The sequence below is a fragment of the Rattus norvegicus genome, chromosome 7 (genome assembly GCF_021556685.1).
Source record: "Rattus norvegicus strain SHRSP/BbbUtx chromosome 7, alternate assembly SHRSP_T2T, whole genome shotgun sequence".
Taxonomy (NCBI): domain Eukaryota; kingdom Metazoa; phylum Chordata; class Mammalia; order Rodentia; family Muridae; genus Rattus; species Rattus norvegicus.
Window position 1 is genome coordinate 32310001 of NC_141540.1, and position 18980 is coordinate 32328980.

At 45.0% G+C, this 18980-nt stretch overlaps 1 protein-coding gene across 3 annotated transcripts in view; it reads left to right on the top strand.

The window, feature by feature from the left end:
* The first annotated feature begins 10485 nt into the window (after window positions 1-10485).
* Window positions 10486-18980, top strand: part of Washc3 (WASH complex subunit 3) — a 44467-nt gene continuing 35972 nt past the window's right edge. For 2 of the 3 annotated variants that reach the window (XR_015623894.1, XM_087556295.1), the window contains exons 1-2: window positions 10522-10683; window positions 11241-11339. Coding sequence is in view for 2 of the 3 variants with exons in the window: in XM_087556295.1 (XP_087412421.1) it covers window positions 10633-10683; window positions 11241-11339 (150 nt within the window). In the remaining variant the exon portion in view is untranslated. Of the gene's footprint in view, window positions 10684-11240; window positions 11340-18980 lie in introns of all 3 variants that reach the window. The other variant, NM_001106776.1, reaches the window with a different exon arrangement.

The following is an 18980-nucleotide window of genomic DNA, read 5'->3' on the forward strand; positions in this document are numbered from 1 at the left end:
ACTGCTAGCTTTGGATTGCTTTTTTCTAGTCTTAGAAATTCTGTTTTTAAGTTGAGAATGGCACTGCTGTGAGGAGCTGTGGATGGTTGGTGATCAATACTTACCCAGGACCCAAGAAGGCAGCCAGAAACAGCCATGCTTTCTGCTGACTAGGCATCATATCTTCCAGCACTATTTATCTATACTTATTGATCCATACCATATATCAAACAACTTTTGCTGTCCTTTGACCCACTGGGAAGTTTATACATGGACAGTCCTATTTTATACACACCCAAACACTTCTAAAAGTAGGCAGTGGGTAGTGGTGATTTTTTTTTTCTGTCTCACCTTTCCCTCACTTGAATTTTCCCTCTTCTGACGGGGAACCTGTCTTCACTCTAGAGAGGCAGAATGGGCCGACAAATTAAGCAGTGCACCAGAAAGGCTGCGAGCTGTGAGTTGTACCTAAGTCGAGAGTTGGTGAAAGATAAAGATGTGAAAGTGCAAAAGTCTAAATGCCACCCAACAGACACTTACTAAGGGATTGCAGGGTAGCAAACATTGAGCTTGAACTGAGGTAGAAGTCAAGGCCGTCTCTGCCCTAAATGAACTCCCAACAGGGCTCAAAGGGAACGGATAAGTAAAGTATTTGCTAATTCAAGATTAAGCAGAGCTGGCCGGCAGGTAGCATATTCAGAAGGATGGCATCCTTGGGCAGATCGGAGAGACTAAGGATGCAGTGGCACGACTTCTGCTAATGGTTGGGACGTGGAAAGTGGAAGAAAGCCCCCCAAAGCCACGATCACAAGAAACAACGAAATAAAGCAAAGCCCAAATATTTCCATGGGGCTCCTGAAACGCAATGACAGCACAATCTGAATGAACCACGTTCTGAAGAGGCTGCTCTTGAGGAGCATAGGCGAACTCGGAGCTGCGGAAGGGAAACAGACAGAGAAAGAAAGGCATCCATTTGCAAGAAGACTTAAGAGGAATGAATCAGGTAGGACTTTGCTAACAATATAAGCCGTGGGGACAGACATGGCTATGGAAGGCCCCCAGTCACAAAGATCCCCTGCAAAGTTACTAACAGGAACAGCGTGCAGCTCTTGGCAAACGTTCAGTCCCTCCCACACGAAGACAACCATCCCCGAGCACGTGGTATCCAAACTTGAAGATGGAGGACGTGGTGTGAGAATGAGCCGAAGTCAGGCCGACGGTGCTCCGGAGCAAAGACGAGTGTTCCAGACAGAGGAGACGTCGTGTTTAAAGAGCTGCTGCCTGTTTGCAGTTTAGTTTCCAGTAGGCGACTGCAGGAATGGAAAGGAACTGGACTTAGAGCAGGGAAGAGGGAGATGAGAGAGGTGAGCAAGCAGCTGGATGTGGGGCAGAACTTGAGACGTAGCAGGAAGGGTACCGTTTCCGGTAGACTCAGCAGCCGCTGAGGCGTGGGAGGATTCAGGACTAGGATGCTCAGATGTACCGGGGGCTGGAGTACAGCCGCATAGCCTGCTAGCGCCGTGTAACTTTTCCAAGCTTGCCTACCCAAAAAGACACACTCAGTTGTGTGTTGTGCCAAATAGAATGACTGGCTGCAAAGATACTAACCATGCTTAAAGCTCCCCAGTAGCTCCAGTAATGTTTTTGTTCCGTATCGTCCCATGGTTTCTCATCTCAGAGAAAAACCCAGAGACCTTGCCACACTGTACCCTTCAAGGGGCCTCATATTTATAAAGACCTTTCATTGCCCAGTTTTAACCCCAATTCAGTTCCACTGGCTTCCGTTGTGGTATCTAGAGTAGCCATAGAAAGGTAGTAACAAGGACAGACCAACAAGAGAAACTCAGAAGTGCCCAGAGTGATGGAGAAAGATGAGGAAGAGGAATCTGCTTTCCTGAAGCATACAGAAGGTTCCAACCAGGAAAAGGAGATCAATGTTCTCCAATGCTTTTTATAGGTCAAGCTGGATAGTAAGAATCTTTTGGTGATATCATGAACGTCACAGTGGCCTTGTGATCAGTACCGAAGCTTATGAAAACATTCAGCAGTGAATGAGAGAAGAAAAACTTAAGATGTATGAATGAGAGACTGGGCAATCTTTTTAAGAACTTGCCCGAAAGGGAGAGCAGAGTTCATTTTATAGAAAAAGATGAAGACGTAGCACATTTGTATTTTATTGGAAATGAGCCAATGAAAGACCATGCTGACAGTGCCAGGAAGAAGTGAACAATCATTGGAATGATGCACTAGGGTGAGTATCTAGGGCCCAGGTAGGGGAACCGCATTTCCTTGGAATAAAGACAGTGTATCCAAGGTAATTACGGGAAGGCAAGGTTTAAAGACTTTCGTATAGATCAGGAATGGATGGAGCGGGGGGTGGGGGGGACCATTACAAGTCTAGCCACAGGACACATTAAGGGATTCTGGTGGAGGCCAGCCGATGATAGTTATATACTACAGAAGACAGTCATAGAAAAAAGCACACAAATGTTGCCAGAAAAGTATGACAGAAGGACAAGCAAACTTGCAGTTGTTATAAAATACAGGGTACAGACTGAGGACCTACATGAAGGAAGGGGTGGTGAACATGGAGACTTCTAGGAAATCTATGAGACTATCTATCCTAGAGATGACAGGGAAGCCTCACTCATGACACCCCAAGAAAATACTGCCTTAACAAAGCCCAAAACAAGTACACCACCAATAGGCATGTTAACGTGGACTAGGAAGACCTCACAGAACCCCGTCCCAAAACAAAGAACTATAGGCAACTAAGTAAACTATGAGTGGGAGAAACGGTCTTCCCTGGGAGTGAGTCCTTATGTAGTACCAATGAGCTAGCCTTGAAATCATACATATACAAGTAAAATTAAATGGACTGACCACATTGTATTTATGTAGTTCTGCATACATATATATATACACATATATATGTATATACATACATAAGCATGCATATTGCATATATGTGCAATATGTATATATGAGTATATTGCATATATTATATATAGTATATATGATATATATGTGTATATATTATATACACATTATATATATGTATATATATATATATATATATATATTCCATGAATTTTAGAGGGAGAATGGGAGGAGATGGAGTGAGGTAAAGGGAGAAGAGAAACAACATAATTGCTTTTTAATTTCAAAAATGCAAAACAAAAAATAAAAAAAGGCCAGAAACAACAAAAAGTGGGCTTCTTGTAGTTCAAAAACTATTAAAGTTGTGACAAGAGAGTAAGCTGGGAGGACAATACATGGACAGATAGAAATGTTTCAGTAAAAAAACATTGGAGAGGGTGAAAATACAATAAGAAGCTACAGGGACTGGAGATTAAGCACCAGAAAGTTCTGTGTTTGAAGAGTAAGAGATGTTTGGAGGACAGTTGAAGGAACTGAGAAAACAGGGTGTCCATATTATCTCTAGACATTCAAAAGAAGACAAGTGAGAGAAAGCCAGTTATGAGAATAGCATCTCTTAGAGCATGAACACAGAACTGTGGAGGCACATTTACAGAGGAGGAAAGACAGGGGCCCAATGAGGAGCAGGGGAATGGCTGTCTCCTCCCCCCGATAATACAGGAAGGAGTCTAAAGATGAGGAAAGGACCAGAGGCTACACAGGTAGCAGTATCCTCAGGAGAGTCTAATGGGGACTTTGCCCATTGCTGGTGTCTACGTGTGGTTGGGAACTGGGAAGGATAGTATAAGGTCATCCGTGTAGAACACCACTTTCTGTATGTGCTGTGGGGTTCGTATCTCTGTTTTATTCTTCAAACTATTCTATCTTCAAAACTAAGCAGCAGGTCCTCTAAAAAGATATACCTGTATTCATCAACCTATTAGGTGATACTCTTACAGGGCACTCGCCTTCCCCTAGCCATTATCAATCTCTCATTTATTTGAGCAACTCTACACCCATTATCACGTTTACATGCATGAGGACATTCGTCTCTTCTTTTGTTCACTGCCATACGCCTGTTTGTAATAAACTGAGTACATATCATGGGATATGTTTGAAGAGACGGCTGAAGGGATAGATAGAAGGATGACTGTTTAATGCCAAGGACCATGTCCACATCGTAATAAGCCCTTAAAATGGAGTGTTTAGTTTATTAATGAGCTTTCACTGGAAAGCAGCACGGCAGGTTCTAACTGAAGACTCAAAAGAAAAGCCTAGTCCTTGCTCCAAGGGATTTACAGCCTCGTGGAAAATTGCAGGTCGTGTGGACTTTATCAAGGGTAGAAAAGAAAGCATAAGCACGGTTGCCTAGCACTGTCACAGTGTGCGTGCTATTGGTTCTCGTGGCACAAGTACAGTTTAGGCATACCTCATTTTATTGTGGCTGGTTTTGCTGGGCTTTCCAGATAATTGCTTTTTATTCTCTCTCTCCCTTCAAACCTAAGCTCTGTAGCCACCGCATACAGCACGTCTATTTCTTGGTTCCTTTTCCAACAGCCCATGATCACTCCAGGCATTTGTGTCACGCCTTAGTAATTCTCAGCATTTCCAACCTTCTCATGGTGTCTGTCGCAGTAATTTGGGGATCCGTAACCATTGATGTTGCTACATGGTTGTTTTGGAGTGCTGCGGATCGTGCCCATATAAGATGGCAAACTTATATGCCATAAGCATGAGCATATGCATAAGCATCCCATAAGCATCGTCTGTGTCCTGATTAATCCATCCACCTATGTCTCCCTCTGGCCCCTGAAACACAAGATTGAGCCACGCTAGAATCCACAGACTCATAGAAGTCAAATAACAAGACCCGAGGGAGAAGGCTTTAAACTCACTCAGAAGGGGAAATAAGATAGACATCTGAGGTGGAAAGAGGGAGGGTGGAGATTAAGTGGGAAAGGGGATGGGGGTGGGAACAGGGTTGGGGGGGGGTTCAAGTGTTGGGAGAGCCTGGAGGAAAAACTGTGAATGGGCAGGAGGAAGGAACGTCTCTAGGATATGGAATACCTGAGGCAGGGGAGGCTCCAGGAAGTCCATGACTCTAGCTGAGACTCTGGGGCATATGGGACCTGAGGTGGCCACCTCTTGTAGCCAGGCGGAGGGATAAGGACACCACCTCACCCATAGAACCTTTGACCCTAAATTTGTCCTGCCTAAAGGTATGCAGAGACAAAGAACAGAGACTGAGGGGATGGCCAACCAATGGCTAGCCCAACTTGAGGCAAATTGGGCCCGTGGCAAGAACCAACGGGCAAGAACCAACCCCTGACACTATTAATAATACTCTGTTATGTTTGCAGACAGGAGCGTAGCATAACTGTCATCTAAGTGGCTTCACCCAGCAGCCAATAGAAACAGATGCAAAGACTCACAGTTAAACATTAGATGGAGCTTAGCGAGTCTTATGGAAGAGTTGGGAGAAGGATTAAGGGACCTGAAGAGGACAGGGACTCCACAAGAAGACCAACAGAGTCAACTAACCTAGACTCTTGGGCACTCCCACTCTTGGGCACTGAACCACCAACCAAAGAGCGAGCATCGGCTGCACCTAGGACCCAGCACATACATAGCAGCTGTGCAGCTTGGCCTTCATGCACATCCTCCATCAACTGGAACGAGGGTTGTCCTTGACCCTTGGCTGCCTGAAGATCCCATTCCCCTAACTGGGCTTCAGTGGGAGAGGATGTACCTAATCCTGCATTAACTTGATATATCAGAGTGGGCTGATACACAGGAGAGCCTCCCCTCCTGTGGGGAGAGGCTGGGGCGTGGATAGGGAGGAGGGGGCCTGAAATCAGGATATTAAATAAATAAATAAAAAATAAATAAATAGCAAAAATAAATGGAAGCAGTAAATTCACACATGGCGGTCTATTCCTTCTCCACGTGGAAGAAGAATCTCGTCTATCACATTTCAAACCAATCGCTAGAGAGTTAAGGATGTTGAGGAAAGTGTGAAGAGAGCACAGGCCAGCCCAAAACTGTGCCCGTTCCACAAAACAGTCAAGTTATAAAAAGCTTTTAAAACATATACTACTGGTTTTTTATAAAACTTATTGTTAAAACTTGCAAATAAAAAAAACTTTTTGAGCTGAACTTTTTGAAGGGAGTTAATATGAATGATAATAAAAACCAACCTAAAATCGCCTTATTATTAATATGGAGAAAGCCATTGGTCTGCCTAGCAAATCAGCCCAGCCACCATAGTCTCCTTAGTCAAAGCCTAATCCGGGATAAGGTCTTGATTATCTTCAGTTCTATGAAAACTGAGACAGGAGAAGGTCCCACAAAAGCCAGTCTTGATGCTAGCAGAAGTTGTCTGATGACGTTGCCGGCAAGCGCTGATGCAGCAAGTAATCCTTAAGGTCTAGAAACGACCGATGAGGAAGGCAGCCATGCCAGCCAACCAACTTTCAACACAGACGATACTGCCTTCTACTGGAAGATGCCACGTCAGACTTTTATAGCCAGAGAGATGCCATTGCCAAAGCCTCAAAAGCCAGACTGATTCTTTTGTTAGGGCTTAAAGGAGCTGGGAGCTTTTCACTGAAGCCAATGCTAATTTACCATTCTCAACAACCAAGGGCCCTTGAGATTTGTATTGTCTATTCTGTCTGTGCTCTGTAAATGAGGCAAACTCTAGACGATACTGTTTTCCAAGTTCAATATATGTCAAGTAGCCCAATGGATTGGCAGGACGGCAAGAGACTTGGAAAGATCACGATTGGAAAAGTGGTGAGAAAGACATCTGGGGAAGAAGTAGGTGGACAGATCTCTCCAAATGGGCAAAGGGTGGAGATATTTGTGTCCCGTGTACATGCTCATCAAAAGGTGACTTCGGCTGAGGAGGAGTTCAGTAATCAAGTGAATAAGAGGACCCATTCTTCGGACAGTCAGCCTCTTTCCCCAGCCATCCCTGTCGTTGCTCGATGGGCCCATGAACAAAGTGGCTATGGTGGTCGAGATGGGGCTTACATGTGGGCTCAACAACACAGACTTCCACTCACCAAGGCTGACCTGGCTACAGCTGCTGCTGAATGCTAAATCGGCCAACAGCAGAGACCAACACTGAGCCCCAGATATGGCACCATTCCTCAAGGTGACCAGCAAGCAACCTGGTGGCAGGTTGACTACATTGGACCACTTCCTCCATGGGAAGGACAACATTTTGTTCTTACTGGAGTAGATACTTATTCTGGCTATGGACTTGCTTTTCCTGCACGTCATACTTCTGCCAAAACCACCATCCATGAATTTACAGAATGCCTTACCCATCATCATGGATATCCACAGTATTGCTTTGACCCAGGAACTCATTTTATAGTCAGAGAAGTGTGACAGTGGGCCCACGATCATGGAATCCTTCTGTCTTACCATGTTCCCCATCATCCTGAAGCAACTAGTCTGATAGAAAGATGGACTGGCCTTTTGAAGATGCAGTTACAGTGCCAATTAGGTGGCAGCAGCATGGAGGGCTGGGGCAGAGTTCTTCAGAAGGCAGGATATGCTTTGAATCAGTGTCTGATATATGGTACAGTTTCTCCCACAGCTAGAATCCATGGGTCCAGGAATCAAGGGGTGGAAAAGGAATAGTTCCACTCTCTATCCCTCCTTGTGTCCCTCTAGGAAAATTTCTGCTTCCTGTCCCCACAACTCTAGGTTGTGCTGGCCTAGAAGTTTGGGTTCCAGAGTAGGGAGTGCTCCTACTAGAAGCCACAACAAACATTCCGTTGAACTGGAAGCTCAGACTTCTCCTTGGTCATGGTCATTTGGACTTCTATGCCCTAAACCAACAGGCTAAGAAAGCATTAACAGTGTTAGGAGGGATGATAGATAGAGATTACCCTGGGGAATTTGGATTGCTTCTCTACAATGGAGGTAAGGAGGATTATGTCTGGAGTGCAGGAGATCCCTTAGGGCATCTCTTAGTACTACCACGTCTTGTGATTAAAGTCAATGGGAAACTACAAGATCCTAACCCAAGCAGGATGACAAAGGACACAGACCCATCAGGAATGGAGGTATGGGCCACTCCTCCAGGAAAAGAGCCAAGTCCTCTGAGGGGCTTGCAGAGGGTGGAGGACATACAGAATGGGCAGTAGAGGAAGGGAGTTATAAATACCAGCTAAGGCCACGTGACCAGTTTCAGAAATGAGGATTATGAAGTAATATGAACGCTTCTGTTTTATTTTGCTAAGAACACATCTGTATAGTTATTTGTGCTTCTGATTCTTTTAAACATCAATTGGTATTTAGTTGAGATACTAAAAGAATGTTCCCAAGGGACGTTGTGCCATTGTAAACTTACAAATGCATTTGCGATTGTACGAGGAATAGTTATATCATGTTAGGTGTATTCATGACCTTGCTATTGTTTCGAGTGGACATGAGATATTATTTGTGTCAAGTTGACCAGGGGTGGATTGTCAACTTGACTGTACCTGGAATGAACTACAATCCAGAATTGGAGGGCTCACCTGTGATCCAGATCTTGAGGCTGGGAGATACAAGGTTCTGACCTGGATCTTGGCATGGAGATCTTGAGGCACAGTGGCTATGCATCCCCGGAGACTAAGGCAAGGAGATCTCTGAGTTAAGGTTAAGAGCACTGACTGCTCTTCCAGAGGTCATGAGTTCAAATCCCAGCAACCGCATGGTGGCTCACAACCATCTATAACGAGATCCGATGCACTCTTCTGGTGTGTCTGAAGACAGTGACAGTGTACTCATCATATATAAAATGAATAAATAAAATCTTTTTAAAAAAAGTCACCTGGGACAAAGCAAGTCCCAGATCTAGGCGTGGTGGTACACACCTTTAATCTGGGCCGCACCTTCTGCTGGAGACCTACATAAGGACGTTGGAAGAAGGAAGATTCACTCTTCTTCTCCTGCTTGCATTGTGGGACTGAGCAACTGCTAGATCCTTCGACTTCTCTTCACAGCTGACCGTTGTTGGGGCGTTGAACTACAGACTGTAAGTCATCAACCAGTTCCCTTACTCTGTAGAGACCACCCATAAGTTCTGTGACTCTAGAGAATTATATAATACAACGTGTCTATATAATTTTAATGGAACTGCCCTATTATAAGGCAACAATGCCCCTACTAGATACTGCAGGCTGACAAAAAGCCTCGTCCTAGGAACGGATTCCCTCTTTTAGGGCTATCGGTCAGTGAGGTTCCATAGAACCTGACAGTAGGCGCTCACTGCTGCAGACAGCACAACGAAGAATAAGTCCAGGGAGTGGTATTTAAAATGCAAGTATCGGGGCTGGGGATTTAGCTCAGTGGTAGAGCGCTTACCTAGGAAGCGCAAGGCCCTGGGTTCGTTCCCCAGATCCGAAAAAAAAAAAAAAGAACCAAAAATAAAATAAAATAAAATAAAATGCAAGTATCCACGTTTACCCAGAAGAGATCCTGATTTGTCTTGTCTGAGGTTAATCTCTAGAATCGGCATTTTAAGAGGCACTCCCAAAAAGAAGCTCGTGAATCATTTAGAAAAACATGACTCTTATTCTGACATAAAAGGCCCTTCATCAGCTTTTTCTGTCTACTTCTGCTTTGTTTGTCATTATTCTCCACCACTGGGCATTTTTGCTTACACCACCAAACCGCTTTCCCTTTGCCTTAAACACCATATGTCCTCATGCTTCTGTGCCTTTGTTTGTACAAAGGTTCATTCCAGATCGTCACCTTAACTCCTCTTTGTGTTAAGTAGACACTAAGGTCAGCTTCCTCTTCTTGGACGTCTTAGAAGCTCAGAGCCACAGCACTTTGCGTGTGGTGTGCATGTACTCATGGGCCCACAAGTGTTTGTACACGCTTACTTACAAAGGTGCAACTTTCACAGGATTTTGTTTGCGTGGCCATCTAAATTTTGCACGTCCTCCCTGTATTACTCTTTGAATAGTATAGCAGAGATGATGTGGGCATCTCTTCGGTCCTTGTTTGGTACAATAAAAAGGTTTACTTTCGCTTAGGTGACCTGTCCTAAGTCACTTTGCTGGTAAAATGTGTTCCAAACTCTGAACCAAAGTCTTTAAACTGCAGGTGTAAAGATCTTTTACATGATGTAAGTGGCCGTCGTCACTGTCACTGATGTATGTCTCAGCTGTTGCTTGAAATTATGTTATGTCTAAAAAAAAAGAAAAGCGTTAAAAACAGATCTCCAGGCATGAGGTTCTCCAGGGCTGAAGACTCATTCTGATCGCAGAGTATCTGGCACTTAGTAGGACCACATAAAAAGAGAAGTGCTCTTCAGTGAATTATGGATCTTTTTTGTAACAATTCGAAACAAGTAAACACCACCACCCCCCGTCTCTCTGTGTGTCTCTGTGCATGTTTCTTTGTCTCTATTTCGCTGTCTGTCTCTTTCCCTCCCTTTCTACAGATCTTTTCAGATTTTACAGCTAAACAGCAAATGTGAACCCTGCTTATCAGCAGCATTTCCCAGCCCAACTTTACAATCCGAATCATGAACTACCAATCCCAGAATGCAGAGCGAGAGCGAGGGGGCGGGGCGGCCTCTCCGAAGCCACCGATTGATTGGTGAACACACGCGCTCTCTTCCGGAAAGGCCCCGAAGGCAGGAACTTGGGAAAGGAGTCTGGTCTCTCTACCAGGCTGGGAGGAGCTTGTGCCTGAGCCCCGGGGTCCCCATCCGCTGAGGAGATGGATGAGGATGGGCTTCCTCTCATGGGGTCAGGCATAGACCTGACCAAGGTTTGTAAAAGATATACTTGAGCTTCCGACGAACAGGGAAGGAGGCTTGGCTAAGGGGCCCCGGTTCCCAGGGAGACGCCACCTCTCCAGGCCCAATCCGGGCCCCTATTTTCCTAGCCTGGGGAAGGGGGAGCCCTGCAATCCACTTTGAAAGGGGTCTCTCCTGGGCTAAGAAAAGAGGTTGGGTGCCACGCAGCCTTTGCTCCCCACATCACGTGCCTCTCCGCCTAAGGTTGACAGTCTGGAGATAGAACCACCTCTAACACTTCACCTCTTATTCGACCCTCAAGAAGCTGCTCGTGTGTGTGTGTGTGTGTGTGTGTGTGTGTGTGTGTGTGTGTGTGTGTGTGTGTGTTGTCACATTCTCAAACTTCATGCAGCCCCTGTCACTTTGACACACACCAGATTCAGGAACACAAATCAGTGACTCTTCTCAGCCCTTCGTGAAATTCATGTCCCAGGACAAAGACCATCCCCTCTATGAAATCCAGATATCCAAAGTGTTGCACAGGGTATGTTTCTCCTGTAAGAATCGTGTTTGTTTTTACATGACACAGGTGCCAGCTATTCAACAGAAAAGAACCGTGGCTTTTCTAAACCAGTTTGTGGTGCACACTGTGCAGTTTCTCAACCGGTTTTCCGCAGTTTGTGAAGAGGTAGGTCCTGGGCTACTAGTTCCTGGAGCGGCCGAGAAGTCGCCTTCCACCCTTCATGTTGACAAATGAAGTCAAACAAGAGTTACACCCTTCATGTGTTGTTCACTTTGCCACGAAACTCAAACGTCTTAAGACCTTAGCACCTCTGACTCTGTCCCCATCAGCCCTGTGCCCTACCTCAGCCGAATTAATATTCTAGAAGCTTCTGTGAGACAGCTCAGCTATGTTTAATTATGAGAACAAAAGGAAATCCAGAATTTTACAGTTGAATTTTTTAAAGTGTTTTTTTTTCTCAGCTTTCTACTCAAGAGATTACATTTTAAATATATGCTTGAGTTTATATTGAATTGCTTTGCATCCTTTGAGCCAAAAACAATTCACAGGGGTAGCCTAGAATACATGTTTCAAAAAAATACTTTGTTGCAAATGACTGGATGACTTATAAAGTAAGAATTAGACGCCAGATCCAGGAACCTCTCCTGATCTTGCAAAAAGTTTTGTTTGTTTGTTTTAAGGAGGATGAAAATAGGGAATGTATATTGAAACTGAATTTTAAAAAAGGAAATAAAAAAGTAGAAACTTATAGACACTTCACAGCTGGATCGATTTAATATTCTATTTTCCTATATTGTCCTATGTGAGGCTTATCTTCGACAAAACAGAGTTTATGTTAGATGTGTGGCTGTTAATCAGAATTGCCTGGAGACCGGAAACCTCTCGTTTGGGTCTAATTTGAGCTGTTTATATGATGGGCTGTGATTAAGGCCTTGAGCACGATAGGCACACGCACTCTGCCACCGAGCGACACCCCCAGCCCCCAGCCGTAGTTTTTATTTCTTTATCAGAATTCCTTTAGCTTTTCCCCTGAGAGAAATGAAAGTAAGATGTAATTACTGATGCAGTGAGGAGCTCGGTTCTGTGTGCTGTATAGTTGAGCAGCCCCAGAGACTGGGCGCTCCTTTCTTTTTGGTCTATTAAAAAAAATTGGGGCTGGGGATTTAGCTCAGTGGTAGAGCGCTTACCTAGGAAGCGCAAGGCCCTGGGTTCGGTCCCCAGCTCCGAAAAGAACCAAAAAAAAAAAAAAAAAATTAAGATTTACTTATTTTACTTTATACGTGTGAGTGTTTTTATCACACATATGTCGGATGCCTATGGAGGTCAGAGGAAGGCTTAAGACTTCTTAGAACTGTAGTTATGGACAGTTATGAGCCACTAGTGCTCTGGACTGCTAAACATCTGTTCAGTCCATTTTCCTCTCACACCGTTGCTTCTCTAGGATAAGGAACCTGCGGAGTGAAGGGATTTTCACCTTCCAGTTCCCATCTGACCCTTTGTGCTCTAGGTTAGAGTGTATGCAGGCTGTAGCTTCTAGCAGAAGAAACCAGATATTCATTGCCTATCATTGCGCAGTTGTCCCTATTGAGTTAAAAAAAAGCTAGCAGAAGGCAGTTTGCTACAATGTGCTCTGCGCGAGGATAACCCCTCGTCTTCGTAGTCCCCCTCAGTTTCCGCTGTCTGGGAGTGGGTGCTGCTTATCGGCAGCCAGGATCAAGGATGGCGAGTGTCACCTCACAGAGCTTTCCCCACCTTCTTCCACACTGTCAGTGTTCCCTTCCCCACAGTTGGTCCGTATCCCCTAATGTTTCCCTGAACCCCAGAGAGAAATTTGTTGGATAAAGAGCTCAGCTCATACGGAGTTAGCCTACTGCCCTCTGCTCTTTTTCATATGCGAAGTCTTTATGACGTAACGTACGCCGTTTTGACTCCTGTGCCCACCACGGAATATATAAATTTTGTGTGTGCTTTGCTGTGTATGTACACCCTCATTCTTAGTATACTTCGCTCTTAGCTGCAGTCACTGTAGCATACAGTGAGTCCAGGGAACGTGTTCTCCTGGGATTCTGTGCCTTTGAGCAACACCTTCCCGGCCCCCTCACCTCTCCCATCCCACCTCTGATCACTGGTATTTAACACTGTTTTGTTTTTATTTTGAAAAAATAAATTAAGATTACATCATTTTCCCCTTTCCCTAACCCTCTCCAACTGCTCCCATATACCCCCCTTCCCTCACATGCAACACCTTGCTCTCTCTCAGCGTGGCTAGAGCCAAGAGTGATTTTTTTTTATATACATATACACATGCACATGCATACACATATATGGAAGCAAGATGTAGTGTTTGTCTTTCTGTGCCTGGCTTAGTTCACGTCTACATGTCCTCCGAGCTCATCCATGCCATCACAGACCACAGATCTCCTTTCGTAAGGTTGGACTTCTCCCTGTGTATATGTATGACATTCTGTCTGTCCAGTCACGGTTCGTAGACACTTGCGTTGATTCCGTATCATGCTACAGTGAATAAAACGTGCAGCAGCCGCGTTCGCACTCTGACGCCACTTCCTTTGACTGCGTAATCAGAAGGGGCGTCATTGATCTTTAAGTAGTTTACTCTCCTCTTTTTCCCTTTAGGACTTTCTCTATTGGTTTTCTAAAACAGCTACCTTAACTTCCCTTCCTGCCAACAGTATAGATATGCTGCCTTTTCTCTGCCTCCATGCTAGTTCCTGTGGGCCTTTAATCTGGTAACCTTAACCTTCTAACATTAACCTTCTAACGGATGTGATGTGAGGTCCCTTTACGTTTTAATCTGTGTTTTTCTTATAAATGATGCTAAACATTTCTCCCACATATCCATTTAATGTCTGTATATCTTCCATTGGCAACCATCCAATTCCGTTGTCCATTTCTTAAAATGGAGTTCTCTGTCTTTTTACTATTGAATTGTGGTTCTTTATAAATGTGGCTATCTCCATGCTATTACATAGACAGATTGTAAATATCCCCCATTCCATAGGGGGTCTTCACCCCACCATAGGGGGTCTTCACCCCTGCCATAGGGGGTTTCTCACCCCTGCCATAGGGGGTCTTCACCCCTGCCATAGGGGGTCTTCACCCCACCATAGGGGGTCTTCACCCCTGCCATAGGGGGTCTTCACCCCTGCCATAGGGGGTCTTCACCCCTGCCATAGGGGGTCTTCACCCCTGCCATAGGGGGTCTTCACCCCTGCCATAGGGGGTCTTCACCCCTGCCATAGGGGGTCTTCACCCCTGCCATAGAGGGTCTTCACCCCACCATAGGGGGTCTTCACCCCGCCATAGGGGGTCTTCACCCCGCCATAGGGGGTCTTCACCCCTGCCATAGGGGGTCTTCACCCCTGCCATAGGGGGTCTTCACCCCTGCCATAGGGGGTCTTCACCCCTGCCATAGGGGGTCTTCACCCCTGCCATAGGGGGTCTTCACCCCTGCCAGCAGTTCCATTCTGCACAGAAGCTCTTTGCTTCAAGTACATTGGCTAGTTCTGGTTTTGCTTCCTAGACTTTTAGGGTCACTTCCAGAAAAATCATTGTCTGTACCACTGCCCAAAGTTCTCCATCCATGTTTCCTCTTCTGGTTATTTTCTGGTTTCAGGCCTTACATGTGACTGTTGTATTCATATTGTGTTGTTTTGTGTGCATGTTGTGTGATAGCCTCTTATTGTAGTCTTTGGCTTATGTGTATCCCACACCACTTATCGGAGAAACTGTCCTCTCCCACCCCCTTTTTTTTTTTTTAAATTGTGTGTTCTTGGCATGTGTGTGAAAATCAACTGGCCATAGATGTTTGGCTTCATTTCAGGTGTCCTATTCGGTTCCACAGCCTGTTTTTATCAGGACCGAACTGTTTCGGTCTATATAGCTTTGCCACCAGTTTTTAAATTCGGGTAAACTTGTATGTTAGCAGAACTTATAGCCATGGGAACAGGAAGTGAAGTGTTTTCTAGTGGGTCACTAGGAGTGGTAGTGACTGAAACTATACCCATTTCTACCCCTCAATTTCTGGACCCATGAATCCTAGCCATGTACCCTTCTCTCGGGCCAGCTGCTTCAGGGGGATAGAGACCGTGATAAGACCGCTTCCTCGGGCATGGGCCCACGCTTGCACATTTCTGACTCTGACATGAGCTCCTTGGTCAGAAGGATGCTGTGTGGAATACTGCGATGGTAGATAAGGCATTTCTGAGCCCCAAGTGGTAGTTTGGCAGAGACATTACTGCAGGAAAGGCAAATCCATGAGCAGAAATATCTGTTCCAGTAAGGTCAAAGCATTGAACCTTCCAGGAAGAAAGCAACCCAGTGTAGTAAACCTTCCACCGTGTGGCTGGCTGGTTACCCAGAGGAATGGTGCCGTGTCAGCTGTTGGTCTCCAGCACTCAGCAGCTACTATGGCCAGGTCAGCCTCGGTGAGCGACAGTCCCTGTTGGTGAGCCCTGTATAACCTCCATCTCTGCTGGGTCATGTGATGCTCCCCGCTATGTTTTTGTTTAGATTTGCCATTGGTATTTGAGTCTGTATGGTGTGTGTGCGTGTGTGTGTGTGTGTGTGTGTGTGTGTGTGTGTGTGTGTCCCTATATAAAAGTTTACAATTTCTACTTTTGTGAAAAATACTAAAGTTTTAAAATAGAGATTATGTTACATCTAGGTCATTTGTACATTTTAGCAATATTCTGTAAACCCATAAACACAGGATGTCTTTGCATTCATGCACGTCTTATTTCTCTCATCAATGTTTTTATAGCGTTTAGAATACAGATCTCACATTCTTGGTTCTGCATCGAGCTTGGATCCAATGAGATAAGCTTATGAGGTGGGCCTTGGTAGATCTTCAGGGGAAGACCTAGAGTCTGGTCTCTAAGAAGCCATCCTAAACACCAAGTCTATGGAGACTGACTTGGAATTGTAGTTGGGCTTAAGTCTGAGTTTGCAAAGTCGGGCTGTGCACCTGACCATTCCTAAACCTTCTGGGATGTGTTGGAAGCCTGAATCAGAGGGGTAGACCTGGTCCACTCTGTATAATCTGATTGTTGCATCTACAGGGGTCTTCTAAGAGCTTTAGTTTGTGGGGGCATTAAGGTCTGCTTAGGTTTTGCCTAGATTCTGAGTCTATGTGACTAGTTTGGTACTATGCCAGGCACAGGGCCTACATCCACAAGGTTGGTCTAGAGTATGGGATAACGGTACTGGGCTGATACCGTGGGCCACATATTGAGAGGGCTGGAAGTTGGAGTTGTGGAAACTATCTAGGGACTGCGTACATCGGCCTGAATCATAGGTCTGTGAAGGTCATCCTGGGCTGAGTCCATCAGAGCCTGAAGCTCTGTAGCCAGACTGGATAGTAAGACTGTAGGGAAAGACCCCATTGTGTTCATGGATGGCAGTCTGATGACTTAGAGTCAGAGACATAAACCTGGAACTGGGACAGGCCTGAAGCTTAGGTTGTGTGGCCTGCCTGGCTTTGGGCTGGGTTAGACTGTAGGACAGACCTGAAACCTGCATTTCCAGAGGCTAGCTTGAAAGCTGAGTCTGCGGCATCATGGCCCTACTGTGTGTGGAGACAGAGTCTGTGGGGAGTAGCCTGACCCTTAGGCCATCTTGAATCTTCAGTTGATCTGGAGGTTTAGACCCCTAGGGTTGACCTGGCCAGGCATGAAGACTAAGATTTTGAAATATGACCAGATAATGAATGGTACCAGGTATCTGGGGCCACTGGGGCTTGTCCAGTGCTAGATTGCCTGGGGTGGTCCTTGTGAGGAGTTCTGAGGCAGAGGGCAGGTGGTTCTCACTCCCCTCCCTTTTTCCCCAAGTAGAGTTGTTTCCTCTCGGTGATATACCACTTGGGGTTTGGTGAAAGGTGAACCCAGGAATGTGAAGCTGTCCACATCATACATTATATCCCCCTCCCACACACACACACACACTGCTCTTGTGAAAGGGTCTTTGTGTGTGGTTCCTTGATTAAATCAATGCCTTTGCTTGTACATGGGTACTGAAAGTCATGGGTCACCATCTTCTTGGTATGCAGTCTTTTTGTTTTATGTTCGATAACTAGCTATATGATTCATTTTTTACAGTCGATAGTTTGGCTTTTTTTTTTTTTATACTTTGTCAGTTGTAGGCTATTTGCTGGGACCAGGCATAAGTAATACTCACTAACTGCATTAGATGTGTCGTCATCACAACTCTTCCTTTAGCACAGGTCCAGCATCTCTCTTTGGCATGTCCACAAACTAAGATATGGGGCTTTGACCTGGTTTGTTCTCTGTCCATTCATCCCACATGCTTTTGAGTCCCGGGAGTTTGTAGCTAGCTGTGCAATACATTCTAACTGGCTGAGAGAAGCAGAGAGCCCAGGGAACCAAACTGAGATCCCAGCTCGTACAGAAGTGAAGAAACTGTAAACTTTCTCTCTACTCTATACTGTAGTGATTTTGTTCTGTATCTTGTAAATGTAGTGTCTTTATAGAAATGATAACTTCTGAAGATATTATATATGTATCTCAGTGTTGCTTTCTGGAATCATTTTTAATCTGTTAATAGCCCCTAGGAAGTCTGTTGTCCTTGTTTGGCAAGCTTTAACAGAAACCAAAATGACCTGCTTTCCTAAAAGAAAAAAAAAAAAGCATCAGCTATTGCTGTTTAAATTAGGAATGAGCTGCAGAGAGAAAGACCACCCACCCACTTCCCGGGACTGCCACCCTGACCTCATCTAAGTCTGGCATAAATGTAGCACTTTCAGCCTCAACTGGGATTAAATTTGAAACAAACCGAGCTCTTTCTTCATGTTATCCTGTTTCTTAGAATTCTCTACTAGGGGTTGGGGATTTAGCTCAGTGGTAGAGTGCTTGCCTAGCAAGCACAAGGCCCTGGGTTCGGTCCCCAGCTCCGAAAAAAAGAACCAAAAAAACAAAAGAAAAAAAAAGAATTCTCTACTAAAGAGAAGAGTATAAAACTCTTTTTAAATTTTTTGTGAAGAACAAAACTCCATCCATACTAGGCTATTTTGTAAATAATTCTTCTTTGCCTGCCGAGACCAGAGGCCAGAGAAAGGAAAGAGATTGAATCAGACCCAAGTTACAGTTTTTAGGCTCATTTCCTTTTCCTTCACAAATCCTTAGTAAACATTTTTGTTCCTGTCCCAGTCAGCACAATTGTATGATGGTCCACTGTAGCTGATTTTTGCTACTTTGTGGGTTCTTCTTTCCCCCACCCTTTATCCCCAATTCCACCCCCAACTCTAGTTCACCGGCTGTAGAGGGGAGAGGGATAGAGACCCTTGAACCTAATTGCTTTCTTGTTTCTTTTTTTGAACACAACTACTAACAAACCATAACCAATCCTCCTGAAGGAGCACCAGCCGCCTGCCCCTGCCTCTCTGGGCTCTCGCATTTATAGACCCTCTGCATTCCAAACATCACACAATGGCAGAAACTATCTGCAGCTGGCCAAGCCATGCCTCTGCTGGAGCACGAGGTAAATCACAGTCAGATGCTGTGGACAGTCTGAACCAACCCCATATCCCCACCCCTGGGATTAAAATGAAAACATATTCTTATAATAAAATATTTCTGTGTTTTTAAAGAAACCTAAGTTCCAGAATTGTCTCCGTAGTTCACCACTCGGTGACCAGGGCCATCTCAAGTTCTTTCTGCAGTAAAATCTGTGCAGACTCTGTTTAACCATGAATTACAGAGTCAGCAACCCCATGTAAACAAGACAGGTGGGTGTTTTATCTTGACTCAGATTTGTTACACACAGTACTGGATT